Source organism: Pomacea canaliculata, linkage group LG7 (genome assembly GCF_003073045.1).
Source record: "Pomacea canaliculata isolate SZHN2017 linkage group LG7, ASM307304v1, whole genome shotgun sequence".
Taxonomy (NCBI): Eukaryota; Metazoa; Mollusca; class Gastropoda; order Architaenioglossa; family Ampullariidae; genus Pomacea; species Pomacea canaliculata.
In genome coordinates, this window is record NC_037596.1 from 10279334 (window position 1) to 10298939 (window position 19606).

At 37.0% G+C, this 19606-nt stretch overlaps 3 protein-coding genes across 3 annotated transcripts; all 3 read right to left on the reverse strand.

The window, feature by feature from the left end:
* Window positions 1-3381: 3381 nt before the first annotated feature.
* LOC112568527 lies at window positions 3382-5957 on the reverse strand. Its single transcript, XM_025245840.1, has 5 exons — window positions 5906-5957; window positions 5556-5693; window positions 4838-5197; window positions 3951-4078; window positions 3382-3546 (listed from the first exon to the last, which is right to left on the reverse strand). The coding sequence occupies exons 2-5, from the start codon at window positions 5608-5610 to the stop codon at window positions 3382-3384; spliced, it is 708 nt and encodes a 235-aa protein (XP_025101625.1). The 5' UTR covers window positions 5611-5693; window positions 5906-5957.
* A 6286-nt stretch (window positions 5958-12243) lies between these two features.
* On the reverse strand, window positions 12244-13020 carry LOC112568528. Its single transcript, XM_025245841.1, has 2 exons — window positions 12912-13020; window positions 12244-12635 (listed from the first exon to the last, which is right to left on the reverse strand). Exons 1-2 carry the CDS (start codon window positions 12961-12963, stop codon window positions 12244-12246), a joined length of 444 nt encoding a protein of 147 aa, XP_025101626.1. The 5' UTR covers window positions 12964-13020.
* Window positions 13021-17467: 4447 nt separating this feature from the next.
* Window positions 17468-19502, reverse strand: LOC112568741. The gene is made up of 4 exons (XM_025246206.1): window positions 19387-19502; window positions 18582-18926; window positions 18184-18308; window positions 17468-17842 (listed from the first exon to the last, which is right to left on the reverse strand). Exons 1-4 carry the CDS (start codon window positions 19445-19447, stop codon window positions 17672-17674), a joined length of 702 nt encoding a protein of 233 aa, XP_025101991.1. The 5' UTR covers window positions 19448-19502; the 3' UTR covers window positions 17468-17671.
* Window positions 19503-19606: the final 104 nt, after the last annotated feature.

Sequence of the window (19606 nt, forward strand, 5' to 3'; positions counted from 1 at the left end):
CATACATCTGTAGTTGATACCACCTGATTTAAAGAAACGAAGATGATAAAATCATGATATTACACAGGAGTTATTAGGCGGTAACTATGTGTGGTTTCCATCAAGATGAACAAAGGAAAACATTTTTTTTGTTAGCGCGTCTTTGCTTTTTTTAAAATTTCAACTTCATAGAAATTTCAAAGTTTGATTGCTATCTTCTGTTTGCGTGACTGTAAGCATCATATACTCTGTTCCACAAGGATAGTTACTGCTAGACTCGGACATTCAGTCAATGGAATCCCGTTTTCAAAACAAATGAAGCGTATTAATTCCATAAAGGGTTTTAATGGCGGTCATCATTTGTGGTTTCCATCAAGAGGAACGAACGATTATGCTCGAACACAAAACAGCCGAAGTCTGGTAATATTTTTTTAATAATTTTCAAGTTAAGCATGGATGCCTGATTATTTTGAAAGCAAGAATCAAAGAAGATGAAAACCTGTACTGCACATAAAAAACAAACAAAATGTTTCGCTGGGATGATTTTTAATAATGGTATATATTTATATATTACAGCCACAGAATGAAAAAAATTACTCCAGGTTTGCATATCATATCAAGGAACAAAATTTAAGAAAAATGTTTTTGAAAACTAAGTGAAAGAAATGTTGGGACACTCGATCATTTGTTCTTCTTATTTAATAAATGGTTTTAGTAGGAAAGACATTCCGGAGGAGAATGAGGAGGCTGGGGCTACAAATGTCACCCTACCGTCCACCTCCTCTTTACCTGTCTGTTGTAGTGCATGTGGTAGTACCATCTACATGTCGTAGTCTTGCTATACTGCCTTCATATACATATATCCACAGCTGTCGGAGGTAGTGGTACGGTCGATATGCTCCTCCACACCTTACCAGCACAGTGAAGTGGTGAGGGTGATTGTGATATTATCAGATCTCATTGACAGGGACAGGTAACTCTCACTGATTGGTGGCTGACAGCATAAAGAAGCCAACATCAGGAGACTTGCGTCCAGACGTTCATCCCGAGATTGTGGAAAGAAAAGCCACTCGACGACTAACCCTTCTGCTAGTTACAAAAACATTGTCATGCTCTCTCATGAGTTTCGTGGGGGTCACGACTCACATGGGAACATCGTATTCTCTTGAAGTCCTCAGTGTCCTGGCCTTACTGGTCTGTCCGATGAACTCCTCCATCAACCCTGTCCTGTACGCCGTGAGCGTCCTTCGTGAAGCGAGAAGAAAACTGCGGCGGCTACGCTTGCTGAAGATGTTGAAATCTCGCCGAATGAATATGCACAAAACACTCGTTTTCTCCGTTAAAATACAGCATCCTTAAGACTGAGCGGCTTAGCTTTAAAAAAGTCATTTATTATTTTCATGTATAACGAGAAAAACCTGATAAAATATTTCTAGCAGAAACGAGTTAGACAGAACAGCTATTTTATCAGTGCTTGGAAACTCTAACAATTTTATATATTATAAGGACTAAGCAAGACTAAGTCTTTGGCATCATCTGACCCCGAGAGTGCTGTGATTCTGCAGCAGCAAACAGCATCCACCCGCACTGCAGCAGCCGCCACCCGGAATACACACAGACATCGCGCGGTGTCGCATCATGACAACAGCTTACAAGGACCAACGCTAGAACAATTCTTCACTTTGCCTGCAACAACATTGTAACCGCCCACGGCAGCCTGCCTCAATCTTTACATTTGACGAAAAACATTCTATCATGTATGACAATTCTTAAAAATCCAGCAATCGCTTTGCTAGTCCTTTTAAAGTAAAAAAAATACTTTTGCTGGATTATTCCAGACAAGTCTTACAAATGTTTTCTTTATTTGAGTTATTGTCAGTGGATTGTACTTGAGATTTCTTTTGCGGGTTAGTATATGTTTCAGTCATCAACGGGTTTAAAAAGTCGTGATCGTTGTTTATCCTAAGCTATAATTCGTTCCCTCACCACCTTCCCACCTCACTCCCCCATTTTTATACTTCTTTTAAAGTTTTGTTCACTCATTTTGTATCTTCGTTTTTGTTCCTCACATTATTATTCTTAGATGAATATCCATATGTGTGGCTGTGATTCGACGAGTGACATTGTAATTCCTATAGATTATATAACTGTGACATTAATTAAACACTTCTTTCAACTTTCCTCTACCCGTAGTCTGGAAGCCAAAGCAAAAAATAAATAAATAAATAAATAATAAATAAATCATGTACCTCTGCACATTAATGAGTAAATTTTGTCTTATTTTTCAAGTCTTGACAATAGAAGTTTGTCTTCCAGTAAAAACACAAAGCTCATCCCGCTCAGATGTTTTTTTGTTTTTGTTTTTTTTTTTTTTTTTGATAGGTGACCCCACGACATTTTATCTGATGTTCACACTTGCCATTTATTTGTTGGTAAAGATTTAAGCATCGTGAGACAGTTTCCGAGGTTCAAGCGACACAAAATATAAATTTCGTAAACAATACACTCTTTCCAGTTGACAGATCACATCATCTTTGCACGACATCTTGTAACTGAAACTAAAACTCTAATAGCGCCTAGTGACAGCGAAACAAAAAGAGTGGCTGTGAGCTGAAAAAATGTCATAACAAGATAGCAGTTTAAAAAATAGTCATTAATTCTTGATGTATGCAAAACAAAGACAGTAAGCTATATTCAATAGCTAAAAACCTAGTGAATTTATCTCAACAGGTCTTCCGGTCAAAAAGATTGTTAAAGCTGCCTGCTCCTGAAGAGTGGATTGCTTCTTTTAGTTAGAAGACAATTATTACTAATCCATTTACCCTGTAAGCTTATATATCAGCTTGATGATGATGATTTAGCTTTTCATAAAATGTCTTCTAAGTAATCATCTTTTTTTCAAAAGGCTCCTTACAATTTTTTTCAGAACTGTAATTCATTTAAAGGTCAACACGAACGCTCAGAAACAGAGCTGGAAACAGAACATTATCACTAAAACATATTCCAGTGGTATTTTATGACGAAGAGGCACAAGAAATAAAATGACTATTATATTAATGTTTTGTCGTAATCACGTCTGGATTTGTCCAGAAAGCAGGAAGTGATGAAATGTTAGTATTTCTAAAAATAGAATCGTTTGCATGAGCTGTTTATGTCATTGTAACTCAATCATCTCTCGCCCATTATTTCACCCACATAAGAACATTCATGTCTTAGACACTGACCATCAGGATTCACGAAATTTTATTTCTTCTTCATCATACGATACACTTCCATTGATAGCAGCTGGACAATTCTTCGACGGCGTCTTTAAAGATAAGTAAATCTGCTTCAAGTACGGGAAACTTAAAATTTAGACGCCTCTGAATACAAATTATTAGAGAAGAGTGGTTTGTAAGTGTATCACACTCTTAAATCGGCGATGTCTTGCACTTCATTAGGATGAAGGCGTACTATCAGTGAACTGTATTCTGTACTCGGAAACTGGATAGAACAAATGCCTGTAACGGGGACTGGTCCTTCTACTAACATGAAGGTGGAATTCCCGAACTCCTCTTCAGTCCCATCCTTGACAAACCAACATTTCGTAAATTTCGTTTTCTTTCAATTGACGATGATGGTGGTGGTGACGATAACGATAATGATAATGATGATAAATATAAGGAGGAGAAGGACGTCGTAGATGACGAGGAAGATGATGATAATGAGTTATACAAACGGATTGTAACAAACTATTATATAATTTAATAAAATAATACACAATTCTTTGTGCAATGTTTCTTTGCACTAGAAAAATAATTCAGCATTTTACAATAATAAAACTGTAGGCGGTTCAAGCAAAGGCGTGTAATAACATAAACGTATCACATTAATTTTCACTCTACTATAAATTTTTCTGTACTTAAAACCTGTATAATGAAGAACAACTTGAAATAAACTGTTCACCATACCAGGTATTAAATAATACGTACCTCGGCCAGCTTAATGAATTGGCATGTGTAATGTCGACTTAAGATGTAAATATTTTCAACTTGACAGCCTGCGGTATACATGGTCTGGTCCTGATTTGGTTCTATCCCGCAACCCAAGGTTGGGTTATCTGGAAACATATTTAATAAGAATCACCGCTTCCATTTAAAAATGGATATGTGAGAAATAAAACGAAAAGATGGTGACATATGAGACGGCAGCTGTCACAAAATAAGGTAACAACTAAAAGCGAAATGTAGGAACTTTTCATTCATTTACACAAAAAAATTTCAAAAATAAATCGCGAAAAATACAATTCAAAAGTGGAGATTAATACTTCCAAAAGTACCTGTATGAACTAGACGTTTTTCATGGGCAGCCAACAAGCAGGTTTATAGAGATATGAGCAGAAATCCAGTAATCTGATCTCATAAATGCTTATGATTAACAGAAGAGGAATAGATTGTTCATCCACGAAAACGCCTTAGCTAAGTGAGGATCAGTTTCTTTTCTGTGGATTTTACTTTCAGGAATTTTTTTTTTCTTATTTATTTCTATATGTCGGAGAACACCACGGCTGTGTGGATGGTCTCGATCCCTCCAAAACTCAATCAAAAGCATTACAGAGATCTAGGGTAGAGGGAGGTTGTACAAGTGTATAATAAGACAATGAAAGGTGTAGCTTGATGACCACAAAGGGACTAAACTTGTGGTCTGCCTTGTGTGCTCTCTGAAACCTTCCATCACCATTTCTGTTGCCTACATCTTTGCTGAAAAAATCAGGGACCAACTCGACCTTCTTACTGCTCATGCTCACTACACACCAAGCCACAGAGCTAAACAGTTTTCAGTTCAAAATTAAGGGGTACTAAATAATCTATGTACTTACTTCTTATGGCTAAGTTGCAGGTGTAGTCGGTCATGAACGTGGTGCTGTACGTATTTATGTTATCAAAAGCCCTGCAGGTGATGCTCAAGGACTCCAGCACAGAATGTGAGAATATTTTCAGAACGCTGGAGCCGTCATCCGATCGCTCTGCGGCAGCACCAGTGAGCAGTGAACTGCAAAATTCACCACGTAAACACACCGCAACATTCAGGAGGCTGATTTCATCGTTATTGCTGCCATCCCTTTTCAACAGGTGCCAGGACACATGCTGGTCAGGCGTGAGGTCTACACATTTAAAAAATAGGGGAGCCGGATCCACATCCACAGGAGAGTCAGAACTGCACCCTTCGATAGCATGACCTATAAATGTAGTACATAATTTTAAAAAAAAATTATTAAAAAAAATTATTTTACAACAAACAAATATTCACATTTAAAACATTCAATTGCCATTGTTACACTAAATTTCATTTGAATTGTATAAAATACTATAAGGGAAATATCACATATTTAAATGTGATATAATATAAATATAATAACCAATTAATGACCAAAAGATTTCATCTCTCATTCTTTTTTTTAGTTTTATCTTAGCTCTACGTAGTCTTTTTTCTCCCCCTCCTCTTCTTCTTCTCCTCCTCCTCCTCCTCATCATCATTATGATGTAATCATTTTCTTTATAGAATTTTTTGCTTATTGATGTTAGCGAAAGGCTTACCTGAGCAGTCCTTCAGTATTACAAGCAAAACAAGGCTGGCAAGTACAGACATCATTGTGTTGATGGAAATGCCCGGATTATGAAAACAGAGAAGTTGTTTTGCTCGAGATCTTTTCCCCAACAGACAGGCACAAAAACCTAGAAACCGAAAATTGTGGTGCAAATAATAATAAGTCTATAAAGATTTCACTTTAATGACATGGTCAAATGAACAAATGCTTCATAATTTAGGCAAAGGTTGAAATAATGATTTTCTGAAATATTTCTGATACATATTTTGGACTATTTTAGTCAGAGAACTTTGTCAACATGGTTTCTACGAGACAGGAGCTCGGAAGAGGCGACCTTACCAGTCCTGTGTAGCTGTCAAAGTGAAGGAGATGGAGATGCTGCTTACTCACTCACTGGCTGGTTCGATTTATTTCTTCGGGACACCAATAAACCTGTCCAACAAAACAGTGCAGGTGTCACAGATGGGAGGAACAGCAATAAACTGTGGTGCTTCAGTGTAATTGCTGTCCTGCGGATATCCAGACAAGTGATGGAGTGATGGCCAAAGGAAAGTCATCATGTCCACAGGTTAGTCAGGCTTTCGAGTGAAGGCATTAGTAATTCAGGGAGGGATTGTGTTTTGATTTATTGTTCAAGACAAAGCAAAGAAAGCAGGTAAAATATTTGATATTGTACATCATAAATTATGAATTATTTTGTTAAGGTATCTGTGTTTAAACACTTCCAAACAAATTGATATAATACAGTGATTTTAAAGCACGATTCCCTCCTTGGCTTAATTAATATTTTTAATAAATCCTTAGAGAAAATTTTGTTGTAAGCAGTGGAAACTATTATAAAAGAAAGACACATCAGTGTACAGTGGAAGCTCGGTTAACGAACTTAATCCGTTCTGGAAAGCTGTTCGTTATCCGAAATGTTCGTTATCCGAAACAATTTTTTCCATAAGAAATAAAGGAAATATATTTAATTGGTTCCCAGCCCCTGTTGACTCGCTAATATTTGAAAGTTACAGGCTGTATATATATAGGTATTTGTTTTAATGAGAACAGTTATAATGCAAAATAAATGGAGTTAAATAAACATAAAAAACATTAACGAAAGCATTTAAACATCAGAAAACTTGCCGTTTTGACGGCGTGGTTGGAAGCAAGTGTGGGGAGGAAGGGGTGGAATTACTGCTTGGATTCCCCCTCCATGAGCACGTGACATTATAAAATCGGGGGAGACTTCTCTTTTCTGTAGCTTTGAGGTTAAAGGACAAAACCTGTCCAGTGTCTGTTCCTTCTGCCTTTTTTGTAAACCTCTTCGGTTATACGACATCACAAATCCGACAGACGCATGCCACCTTCATACTTTGAAATCATTTCCTTTTTCATTCTTTTGTTGGCCGCTTCCTTGCCATTACCTCATTACTATTAATTGCTCTTAATCTTCTTTGGAGCCATGATTGAGGATTATCTTACTAAAATAAAACACAAAAATCACTAAATAAGAAGAATGCGCATAGATAAGGAACGACTGATCGTAACTGCGTCTCGAGCGCAAATGATGACATGCTGGTCGGTCACGTGTGGTTCACGTGGCTGTTCGTTATCCGAAATTTTGTTCGCTATCCGAGACAAACTTTTAACGAAATTTGTGTTCGTTATCCGAAATATTCGCTATCCGAGGCGTTCGCTAACCGAGGTTCCACTGTATGTGCATGTGTTATTCTCTTTCTGTGTGCGGGGTCGCAAATATTTTGTCCCTTTGTCCTGCCTGATACGCTCTTTCATGATTAAACTAATTTACTGACCGCTGTAGTGTCTTCGAAGTTTTCATAATTTTTTAAGATCGCGAAATACCACTAAAGAAAAATGAAAAATACCGCAAGAATATGAAGCATGGTTGGTTTATCGACATGTTCATGTTTATTGTTTTGTTTTTTGTTTTTTGTTTTTTGTTTTTTGTTTTTTGTGTTGTTCTTTTTGTTCATACATCTGTAGTTGATACCACCTGATTTAAAGAAAAAAAGAAGATAAAATCATGATATTATACAGGAGTTATTAAGCGGTAAATATGTGTGGTTTCCATCAAGATGAACAAAGGAAAACATTTTTTTGTTTGTGCGTCTTTGCTTTTTTTTTTTTAAATTTCAACTTCATAGAAATTTTAAATTTTGATGGCTGTCTTCTGTTTGCGTGACTGTAAGCATCATATACTCTGTTCCACAAGGATAGTTACTGCTAGACTCGGACATTCAGTGAATGGAATCCCGTTATCAAAACAAATGAAGCGTATTCCATCAAGGGTTTTCATGGCGGTCATCATTTGTGGTTTCCATCAAGAGGAACGAACGATTATGTTCCAACACAAAACAGCCGAAGTCTGGTAATATTTTTTTATTAATTTTCAGGTTAAGCATGGATGCCTGATTATTTTGAAAGCAAGAATCAAAGAAGATGAAAACGTGTACTGCACATAAAAAACAAACAAAATGTTTCGCTGGGATGATTTTTAATAATGGTATATATTTATATATTACAGCCACAGAATGAAAAAATTGCTCCAGGTTTGCATATCATATCAAGGAACAAAATTTAGGGAAAATGTTTTTGAAAACTACGTGAAAGAAATGTTGGGACACTCGATCATTTGTTCTTCTTATTTACTAAATGGTTTTATTAGGAAAGACATTCAGGAGGAGAATGAGGAGGCTGGGGCTACAAATGTCACCCTACCGTCCACCTCCTCTTTACCTGTCTGTTGTAGTGCATGTGGTAGTACCATCTACCATCTACATGTTGTAGTCTTGCTATACTGCCTTCATATACAGATATCCACAGCTGTCGTAGGTAGTGGTACGGTCGCTATGCTCCTCCACACCTTACCAGCACAGTGAAGTGGTGAGGGTGATTGTGATATTATCACATCTCATTGACAGGGACAGGTAACTATCACTGATTGGTGGCTGCATTTGATGGGGACGCCCACCTAGATGTCCCCTAAGACAATCGTGAGTGAAAGCAGTAAAAGATTCATCTTTCGTCAAGTTTGGCTATGGACACTTAAACGACTTGATGCAGTCTTGTTTGTCATTCAAGCTGGCAAGGAGGTTGAAAATATAAGATCATTTCAGAAGATTCAAACCAAAAAACTGTTAGTACTAAAACTACTACAAAAGAATAAATCATTGATGGTTTGAAGCTTTGTTAATTTTTATTTTTTTTAAATTCCTGCCTTTGTAAGTGATATAGTCTTGTTTAAAAAAGACAAACAGTATTAAATCTTACTACATCATACCGGGGTCAGATGGCGGTCACCATGTGTGGTTTCTGTCAAGATGAACGAAGGACCAAACTTTTTTTTTGCGCGTATTTGTGACTAAATATTCAAACGCTGGCAATTTAATAACATGCAGCTGTCGTTTATTGTAATTGCATCATCTTTACTTTCCTTTAATAGAGTTTTCATAGTTTGAATGCTGTCTGTTGTGTGCATGATTTCAATCCTTTCATGGCCCTGTTCATTATCATCGGATGCAGTGTGACTGGGCGTGTCTTGAAATCCGTGAGACGGTGAATTTCATTAACTTTTAAATATTCAATACAACTTGGAATGCTTAATGCAGTAACACACACACACACACACACTTTTTATAATTTATTTGAATCTACTGTTCTTTAATGTTCCTGGTGCTTCCTACAAGGCTTCTATGGTTATTGTGTTGATTGTATAGACGCTGGAAAATGCTTTGCTCCCGACAAATATGAATATTTAGAGATATTAAATATCTAAAATGTATTTTACAGATACGTGTATATATAATTTTGATTTAACCATATATTCTGGCTGAACAAATAACTGTGTACCGCTGTGCCTGTGTGATTGCGAGTGTGCGACATACAGTTGATTTTAGAAGTCGGACATGTGCAGTTTCTTTAATGTTTAGACACTCTCATTCGTCCTCTTTACATTCATCAGAAAACCCATTCTTCAGATATTGACAATCGAAACTTATATACTGCTTCGTTTTATTTATTGTTTCTTATTCCATATACATCGAAACATCTTGACATTCGTACAAAGATGTTCAAAAATCTGTTCATCAGACTACTTCAAGTCTGGCAGATTTATAATTGCACATGGAAGGTTAGATGCTTTTAAATAAAAAAAAAAAACATTGAACGGGAAGATGCGGTTGTTAACACATCTTTTCTCATTCAGATGGGGCAACGTGGGCCTCTAGGAATTCAGCTCTGGCCTGGACGTTGTAGGGACCAAGGTTCACTACAACGACATCGATTCCCAGTGCAGGGTCAAATGAAAAGGAGCAATCGCCATCTGAAGGACCTGGGGGCTTTTGGTTCACATGAAGTTCGTATGTTCCATCTCGCGTCCCAACCAGCAGCCTCCCAGGACTTCCATCCTACAACCATCCAAATTATTTTGACTATGCCGTTGATTCAGATATTGATGTTGCAGTTGAAAAAAAATTTTTTTGCAGCGTTTACAATAGCAAAACATTAGAATTAGTGCATGTAAAATCACCTGCTGACATATTCCTGTTAACTTGATTGGATTTTTCTGAAAACGTTTGTGGGCCTAAAAGATTATTATTACCCCGCGGAAGCAACTTGTTACCATATCAAATATTCTAGAAATCCCGTACCTGCAGCTCCTCAGTGAATTGGCATTGGTAGTCTTGTGTTAGATCGAGGATATTGGTAATTGTACACAATACTGTTCTTCTGGAGCCGTGGTGAGTTGCTTGCAGTACGCATTCCATTTTTGGAGTATCTAGAAATATTTCATAAGAAATGTAGATGGGAAACGGAATAAAAATTAAAGCATTGCATGAGCATCGGTTCCTCAAGTAAAAAGGAGCTGATATCAATGTTAATATTTTTACGTTTCCACATCGAAGTTCGTCTCGTGCCTTATTTTCAGGGAACATTTTTTTTCTTTATTTTTTCTTTGACGCTTTCTCTTCTTCATTCTGAAATTATAATTTTCTCCTTGTATTTATCTGTCTAACTGCCAGCCGGCTGCCATTGCTGGTTCTGCGACATTTGAATTTGATAATTATTTTCAATACGATTTTTTTTCGGTGCTGTGATAATGACTCTTGCAGAATTCAGAGTGAGAATACAAGTATCTAGGGACGAGGGAGGTTCACTTCAAGTGTATGAAAGGAGAGAAAAAGTATAAAGATATTAAGCACAGCAAGTCAAAGCATGTACCACAGCGGTTCTCAACCTTTTACATGTGGCGACCCCCCTGACGAACACCGGTACGTCCGCGACCCCCTTAGCCAGCTAGGTCGGTGGAAGAGTGGGGGGGGGAGCCCTAGCTAACCTCGAACGCCGCGTCGAGGAAATCAACAACGGAAGAACAAAGTTCGTATCTGCAAGAAGTATAACTGTTAATGAAATTTTACTAAAGCAAATTCTGTGGTGCTAATAAATATTATTTTATTGGACACTCACTTTGATTAATGAGAAGGTTGAGCCTGCTTGCTGTTGCATAGAGAAGCGAACCTGTGTGCGATGTTCGTACCCACTGCTATTCGCAGCTCAGCCTCTGCGTCCACACGATTTCTGTATTTCGACTTCAGTGCTGCCAATGCTGAAAATCCTTGCTCACACATGTACGAAGTTGAAAATGGCAGCAGAACTTTCATTGCTTTCTCAGAAAGGAGAGGATATTCACCGTTGACGCTAATCCAGAATGTTGGCACTGGTGTTGTGTGGAAGACCATTTTCAGGGATTGGTCACTCGAAAGGTCGATGAGCTGCTCTTCTTCTTCCGTGGACAACCCACTTGTGCTAGGATCAGCCAGAAATGGATTACGAATCCAATCGTATTTAGTCACATCAATTTCAGCGAAATAATGCTGAAACCTTTCTTGCAGTCCGTTTAGATGGGCAATAATTACCTTCTTCACCTGATCAAGATTCAAGTTAAAGTCAGCCTTGCACTTACACAAGCACGGAAACATATCAAAAATATTTTCTTGGAGTATCTTCTGCGTCCACAACGAAATGTTTCGGACGAAAGCATTCATCTTGTCAGTTGTTTGTAATATGGTGGTGTCTTTCCCTTGTCTGGTCATGGCCTTCTGTCAGGGACCTATAGAGTACTGGGACTGAGCACGTGCGAATGAAAGGGTGTGAATGATGGACGTTTCCTGAATGCGTGCCTTTTAGATGTTTAAAAAAAAGAGAGGTGTGACTGGAGAGGGAGAGGGGAGTCAGCGATGAGAGATTGGGGAAGAGAGAGGGCAAAAGGTGAGAGGAGGGAGACTGGAGGCTTAATTGTTGAGAGGGGGATTGTGTTTTGAGTTTTGGAAGTGAGAAGTCACTGCATTGCCGAGACAGTGTACTTGAATAGGGAGAAGAGATTTGGAGTTTGATCGCCCTCACCACTCGGTTACACAATGTAAACTAATTTCACTAATACCAGTATAAGAAACTTTTTTAAAAAATGACCACCTTCGCGACCCCCTTGTAGGCACGTCGCGACCCCCCAGGGGGTCGCGCCCCACAGGTTGAGAACCGCTGATGTACCACCTTCATTTTAGTTCTCATTACCTTTACGAACATAATATATTCAAGCAACATTGTCCTTCCTACTAATGCTTATTAAGCTCAAAGCCTTGGAACCTCCATCATAAAAGCTTAAAAACCTTCAATTAGAAAAAGGAATGATCTATGTACTTACCTAACAAGGTGATATCACAGGTGTAGTCGTTGATGTAGGACAGGGTGCGCGTTAACTCCTTGTCAAAGACTCTACACGTGATGCCGATGATGTCGTTGATAACGCTGGGGTAGAAGAAAAGTATACTGGTGATGTTATTAACCCTAATTGCTCCTGAACCCTCAGAATATGAATGGCACTTGTCATCGGTCATAGAACACACATCAGTATTGGTTAGCTGATTGCCATTGCTAGGGTCCTGTCTTGTGATCAACCAGGCCACATAGTAGTTAGCTGGGACGTCCACACATTTGAATCTGTAATTCATTTCATACCGCGGCACATCTTTATGTTCACCAGGAGTGCATCCTTCGATCGCATGACCTGTAAAGGCATTCATTTGTTAAAAAATCATTTTTTTCTAATGAGTTTAGTACCAACAACAATTTTAATAATATGCATAATTTTAAACAACTGTATTAGTTTGAAGAAACGTAAGGTTAACCGCATACTTGTCCTTATTTCTTTTGCTCCTGTCTTTCCTTTTGTAATTATAATCATTATTATCGCCACTTTGTCATCATTATATTATTATAACTACTATTCATGTGTTATTTGTTTATTTTATTTCTCTATTTGTTCTGCTGAATAACATTTTACCTGAGCAGTGCTTGAGTATTACAAGCAAAGCAAGGATGGTGATTACTGCCATCGTGTTGTTGATTGACAATCCTGTGTTTGATGAAACTGGGAGGTTGTTAACCCGAGATCCGAGCCGATGCCAAGCAAATAAACACAAGAGTCTGGAAACATGAGAATCTCGGTATAGTTACCATGTGCTTCATTCACTTTGTCCTAATAAGAATCACAGAGATATGGACATAAAAAATTATTGATAGTTTTTGCTTTTAACAAATCGGGGTTAGAAACATCGCAAACTCTAAGCTTGATGAAATTTGAAGTTTGTCCTATGTATTTGTTAAGAAAGAATCGTCCAGTTATGAAATGTTCCAGATGTGTTAGCAAGCGTTTCCTCGAGTACAAGTAATAATAATCAGCTTGTTAACGACACATAATTAATGTAGAGTTTAACTAGAAATTGAATAAAGACATAAGAGAAAAATCAAGTTAAACATATGTTAACAGTAAAACTCTTGCATAACAAAAAAATCAAACAAATAAAAGGCAACAAAGTAATACACAATGTACTAACGTTGTCTGCCGTTCTTATCGACTTTTATTCTTTATACTTTCTTCATTAAAGACGTATTGAAGGAATAGTTTTCATTTATTTTAAATTTTCTATTCAAATTATTTAAGCGAAAAAACTTTTAAAATAATCAAGCCACCCCTTCGAAGTATATGTATACGTTTCTTTGCCTTAAAGCTGATGAAGGTTCAAGAATTGGAGAAAATATTCAAATAGTGGTACAGTCGATATGTCTTGACATTAAAACAGATTTTATTTACAACTTTTCTTTTTTTCTTTTTCTTTAAAATCAATTATTGTCTATTTATACCGTTCTGTTCAAACGTTTAATTAATGTTACTTTCATTACATTTGCTTCTAATACACTTAAAAAGATCATCATTCTTGAAAATACACTGTTCCTTCGCTAGAACAACGACTAAGACAAACATCATAAAATTGTGTAGCATGTCACATGACCATACCAAAGGAACACTCAGACACACGTTACCTCCACACTTACCACCTCAGTGTAGTCACCAGGGTGATTGTGATATTACATCACACCTTATTTATAGCGACAGGTGACTCACTGATTGGTGGCTGTTTTGATGTGGACGCCCACATAGGTGTCCAAGAAGACAATATGCAAATGTCAATCGTGAATGACAGCAGTTAAAAAATTCATCTTTTATCAAGATTTGCTTTGGGACCTTTCACGATTGACTCCTTGAATTCTGGTTTTTAAATTTAAAATGACTGGGCGGTGGCGAAAGATAAGTCAAAATGTTAAATGAATCAAAAAATTAAAAAAATATTATTACTAAACCTACTGCAAAAATGTAAAGCATGGATGGTTTCTAGCCTTCTTTATTTTTATTGTTTTCAATTTTCTGTGGTTGATATTGTCTTGTTGAAAAAAAAAACCCGAAGAGTATTAAATCTTATGGCAGGATACTAGGGTTAAATGGCGGTCACCATATGTGGTTTCCATCAAGACGAACGAATGACAACGCTTTTATTATTTGTGCTTCTTTGCATTTTCTTTACTTCGATTTCATATCAATTTCATAGCATGAGCGCTGTCTTTTGTCATATAGTCTGCTCCACAGTCGTAGATATTTCTAGACTCGAACACTCAGTCTATGGTGTCCAGTTATCTAAAAAAAAAAGTGCAGGGGTTAAGTGGGAATCATCGTGTGTGGTTTCCATCATGACGAGAGAAAGATTATGCTTGAACGACAAACAGCCGCAGTCTGTGATAAATTTTATTAACTTTTAGATTAAACGTGGAACCTTAGTCACTTGGAAATCCAAAGCATGAATCAAATGAAACAAAAACATGTACATATCAAAACTCCGCCTGGAAACCACTCGTGTCACCTGCCGGTCCCAAGCCCAGATGAAGGAGGAGGGTTGGGCGTGGGGCTTACTACGACCACACCCTGTAAAAAAAATAACATGCTACAGAAACTGCAAACATACTAACTGTACAATTGGAGCCTGGATGGAGGAGACAGACGTGGAGATCAGTCCACAGAGAGGCGGAGACAGCTGGCATTCTTCTCCTTACTTACATGCGTACATGTTCTAGCTGTATTGTTATGTGTCTGTGCCATGGTGTATGCGTTTGTGTGATTGCATACTCGTAATTTTCTCTGTGTGTGTAAAAATCATTCTGGAAACGAGAAAGCGAGTGGAACAGGAGGCTGGCTTTACAAGTCACTTTACCTTCAACATATGTTTTAGTAAATGCACTGGTATTTATTTTCGTTTCATCATCTGACTATACTGACTTCATATTCGGACGTGGGAATTTTAATAGCAGGCAGCTGTCGTTTATTTTGTGTCATTGCATCATCTTTACTTTCCTTTAATAGAATTTTCATAGTTTGAACGCTGTCTTTTGTGTGCATGATTTCAATCCCTTCATGGCCCTGTTCAACAGCATCAGATGCAGTGTGACTGTGCGTGTCTTGAAATCAGTGAGTCGATGAATTTGTCTTTTGTCATATCATTTGTTCATCAATGATATATACCGCTAGAGTTAGAAAATTACTGCAGGGGTCAAATGGTGGTCACCGTGTGTGGTTTCTATCAGAACGAACGAAAGATAATGTTCGAACATTAAACAGCAGCATTCTGTGATAAATTTTAATAACTTTTAGATTTAACGGGAAAAACCATCGAAAACCAAAGCATGGATCAAATGAAGAAAAAAAAAACTGTACTTCAAATTAAATAACAACAAAATGAGATGGCTTATGCAGAGACCCAACCTACGGCCGCGGGCCATATCCGGCCCGCGACGCGGCGCCATCCGGCCGCGAAACTTCTACCCACAGTGCAGGAAATCGGCATGTTAGTAATAATAATAATAAACCGAAAACAAACGAAGAAAGGGAAGAAGAAGTATTTATCCCCACGTAGGGGCGTTTCTCAATCGAACATTTCGATTCAGTGCTCCGACTTGGTGTCTCTATGATGAGGCCGGACATTCAGAAGTTGGTTTCGGAAAAACAACTTCAAATATCCCACTAATTACTACATAATTAATGGTAAGTACAACTTATTTCTAATAAAAGATGGTATCTGCTCTATTTTTTTTGTCTTTTTGTATTTTTGCGGTTAAGTGGCCCGCGACACGGCTGTCCGAAATGGATATGGTCCGCAGGCCGAAAAAGGTTGGGCATCACTGGCTTATGGTTTTATAGATATATCTATATTTATATACTAGAGCCACAGAACTTCGTAAAGAATGACGAGGTTGCTGCACATTAATTAACACAAGATAAGAATAGGTACATTCTAAAACTAAATTTAAAAAAATTATATTCTAAAAGTAGATTTTAAAAAGCGAACACAATGTTCAAAGCCTAGTGAACCAACTAGTCGACTGCATCATTGATGTGAAAATATCCTCATTCATACATTGTAGATAAATGAATAACTGATGTTTGATTGTGAGCTTTTTCTGGGAGATTAAAAAAAATACCTTGCTGTGCTTATTATACTTTATACATTTGTGTTTATCTGTATTCTTTCAGGGATATAAGATGGTTAGGTTGATATTTCCCATATTTATTGTCTGTACATTTGAAAATTTTGTGTAGCACCATTACTACTATATGCAACGAACCTGTAGTGCTTCTTATGGTCATATAATTTTTGTATATAGTTTCCTACACTCATTACCATAATTATTGTAATTGTAATCATATTGTTTTTTGTATTTTCTTCCATTTTTGAAATCCGGATGGGCATCGGTAAATGCGGCTTTGCCTTAATGTATCATTTTATCTTTGACTCAATGAAGAAGTTGCCACACGCCTCAACACTTAGAAGTCCTGGTACAAGTCGCTGTGACGACGCAGAGGATTGTAGTTGTTGCTATTGTGATTGTGATTGTGATTGTGATTGCTATTGTTATTGTTATTGTTATTGTCAAACTGTGCAGCCAAGTCAGACATTCGTTATTTGAGGTGTTCCTTTTTCATGGTGTCGGTCCTGTCGATGTGTCCTTGTGTTCGTCATGGTTCATGTAGTATTCACCAGTCTTTCTATCTTCCTCTTTGCTGTTTTTTTTTGGGTTTTGTTTTTTTTTTTTGTTTTTGTTTTTTGTTTTTTGCTTCTCTTTGTTCTTCAGAGATGTTTCACTAGCAGTTATTTTATCTTTTCAGAACGTTGCTTAATAATTCTTTATTCAAGTCGCACAGTTTAAGTGGGCATCCAGATAGGAAAAGACGGTTTATTTGTTATGTAACTTGAACACTTCCACCAGGAGAACGATAAGTAGATAAATATTTTAAGAATTATTATAAAAACACACGAACGACACATTCTCTTAGAATGGTGTGACATAGTCTATCAAGTTACTACTTATATATAATTCACTGCACTATCAATCATTTATCAAACTTGATCATTAATTTTGATCTTTTACTTGTATAAGCTTCGTGCACTGCAAGTTAAATTATTATTGTAAAGCGCCGTTAGTCTGCCTTGTTGTGTGTGTGTGTGTGTGAAAATAAACATTTAATATACCATAAACTGTAATTTTAAGCATTTCTGACCTGTCTTCTTTAGCTTCATGAAAACATCCATGCTTTAGACATTGACAAACCATCATCGTAAAGTTTTTTTTAGTTTATTGAATCTGTTTAATATTACATCTCCAGTAACAACAGATTGCTGACTAGGGAAGGTGTCAGTAAAGGTTTGTACAACAACTTTACTCGAGAATGGCGATGGCTTTTATGTTATCAGGAAGAAGAGTAGCTTCCACATTTCGTATGTTGTCTGGATTCGGTAAATTATGGGCCATACAACTACCCCCGTCGGTGGCTCCTCCTGGTTCCGTTCTTATGAAGGTAGGGTTGCTCAAAACCTCGGTTGTATCATCCTAGAACAGGACGACATTCCGACTTATCGTTTTATTTTACATACTAACATTAATTGAATATATCATTAACAAATATTATTATAACAACTTTACAATAACTTAATAATTTTTTTTCAAAAAAATGATTGATCATTTTGTATTTGTTTAAAAAATAGAGAAATCCAATATATTACAATGGCAGCTCAGTAGATACAATGTAAGTCAAAAAAGTCTATTAACACAGGATTGATTTTACATGTTCTTCGAAGCTGTGTGCTGCTTAACAGTTTTCAGGTTGTATTGTATATTGACTGATCACATAAAACAAGCTTGTTATCATGTTAAATTTGAAAGCCACGCACTTGAAACCTCGCAGTCAATTCGCAACTGTAGTCTCGGCTTCGTATGTAAATGTTTAGAATGGAACAAACTACTGACAAGGAATTGTCCGCTTGTCTTTGCAAACTGCACGAGAAGGTTGGCGAATCTGAAAATTAATGGAATGGGGATCACATCTTTACTTTCAAAATCGACGTGCAAATACAAAATATGACGAATATAGAAAAAAAGATGCGTATGTAGAGATGAGCACGCGCGCACACACACACAAACAAATAGATAGATCGGCACATCTGTATGACTATGTGTCTGACCTATACGTCTAAGCTCATGTTCACTACACACCAAGCCATGGGGCTTCCATCACAAGAAATCAAAAGTCTCGATGAAAAAAATAAGGAGCGATACTGTTTCTACTTACCTCTCTTGGTTAAGCTGCAAGTGTACTCGTTCATGTACATGGACCGGTAGGTATCTATATTGTCGAATACTCTACAAGTAATGCTCAGAAAGTCAGACATATCTGTTGAGAAGACTTCAAGCACGCTGGAAGTGTCGTTGTATCGGCGTGCTTCGGCATTATCTAGGTATGTGGTGAACTGGTTGATGCTTGGAAAACAAGACACAGAAATCAACTGTCTGCTCGCTGCTTTCTGAAAGTGCCAGGACACACATTGGTTTGGCATCTGGAGATGGCATTTGAAAATATTTCTGCTTATATCCACATCCATAGGACTGTCTAGCCCGCATCCTTCGATTACCTGACCTGTGAATATGTTGCTTCATTAAAATATTTGTTAATGATTAGATAGTGTGCACAACTATTTAAATTCATTTGCCGGATTCACATGATTTTATCCGTTTTAGGCTGCTTCTTCGAATCGATCACCCTGCACCTCTTTAGAATATATTAAACTTTTTTTTTAGTCCTCTATTTCTTCTGTTCCCTTCTGTACTAATGTCTTCTTTTTTGTCATAATTATAATGACCACAAACTACCTTTATGATCACTCTCAATATTGATTTAATGTGATAAACTCTTGTTAAGTTTTGTATTCTATATATTTATTATATCATTATTATGATATTTGTATTATTAAATATATATATATATATAATCCCCAAATTTACAATTATTATCATCACTTTTTCATCATTATCATCTATTTTCATTTGTTTTTACTTTTATGCGTAATTCTTTTTAGTGTGTTTAGCCTTAACCTTACCTGAGCAGTCTTTCAGTAATACAAGCAAAATGAGGCTGGAAATTACAAACATCATGTTCATAAGTATCCGTGGGAGGTTGTTTACTCCGAGATCCTGTACCCAGCCGATAAACACAATATTCTGAAAACCTATAATTGTGGAATAACTTCAGTTAGTAAAACGTTCACAGTAAACTTACTTAAACAATACTGATATTTGAATAAAGACATTATAGTATTG

What these genes read in the sequence shown, in the direction of transcription:
- LOC112568527 (XM_025245840.1), bottom strand. Translation starts at nt 5,610, where the DNA reads ATGATGTCTGTACTTGCCAGCCTTGTTTTGCTTGTAATACTGAAGGAC. An exon ending in CTGCAACTTAGCCATAAGAA is followed by an intron (nt 4,079 to 4,837) that starts GTAAGTACATAG and finishes ATATGTTTCCAG; the next exon opens with ATAACCCAACCTTGGGTTGC. An exon ending in AATTCATTAAGCTGGCCGAG is followed by an intron (nt 3,547 to 3,950) that starts GTACGTATTATT and finishes TGGTTTGTCAAG; the next exon opens with GATGGGACTGAAGAGGAGTT.
- LOC112568528 (XM_025245841.1), bottom strand. Translation starts at nt 12,963, where the DNA reads ATGGCAGTAATCACCATCCTTGCTTTGCTTGTAATACTCAAGCACTGC. An exon ending in AATACTCAAGCACTGCTCAG is followed by an intron (nt 12,636 to 12,911) that starts GTAAAATGTTAT and finishes ATGCCTTTACAG; the next exon opens with GTCATGCGATCGAAGGATGC.
- LOC112568741 (XM_025246206.1), bottom strand. Translation starts at nt 19,447, where the DNA reads ATGAACATGATGTTTGTAATTTCCAGCCTCATTTTGCTTGTATTACTG. An exon ending in ATTACTGAAAGACTGCTCAG is followed by an intron (nt 18,927 to 19,386) that starts GTAAGGTTAAGG and finishes ACATATTCACAG; the next exon opens with GTCAGGTAATCGAAGGATGC. An exon ending in TTGCAGCTTAACCAAGAGAG is followed by an intron (nt 18,309 to 18,581) that starts GTAAGTAGAAAC and finishes ATTAATTTTCAG; the next exon opens with ATTCGCCAACCTTCTCGTGC.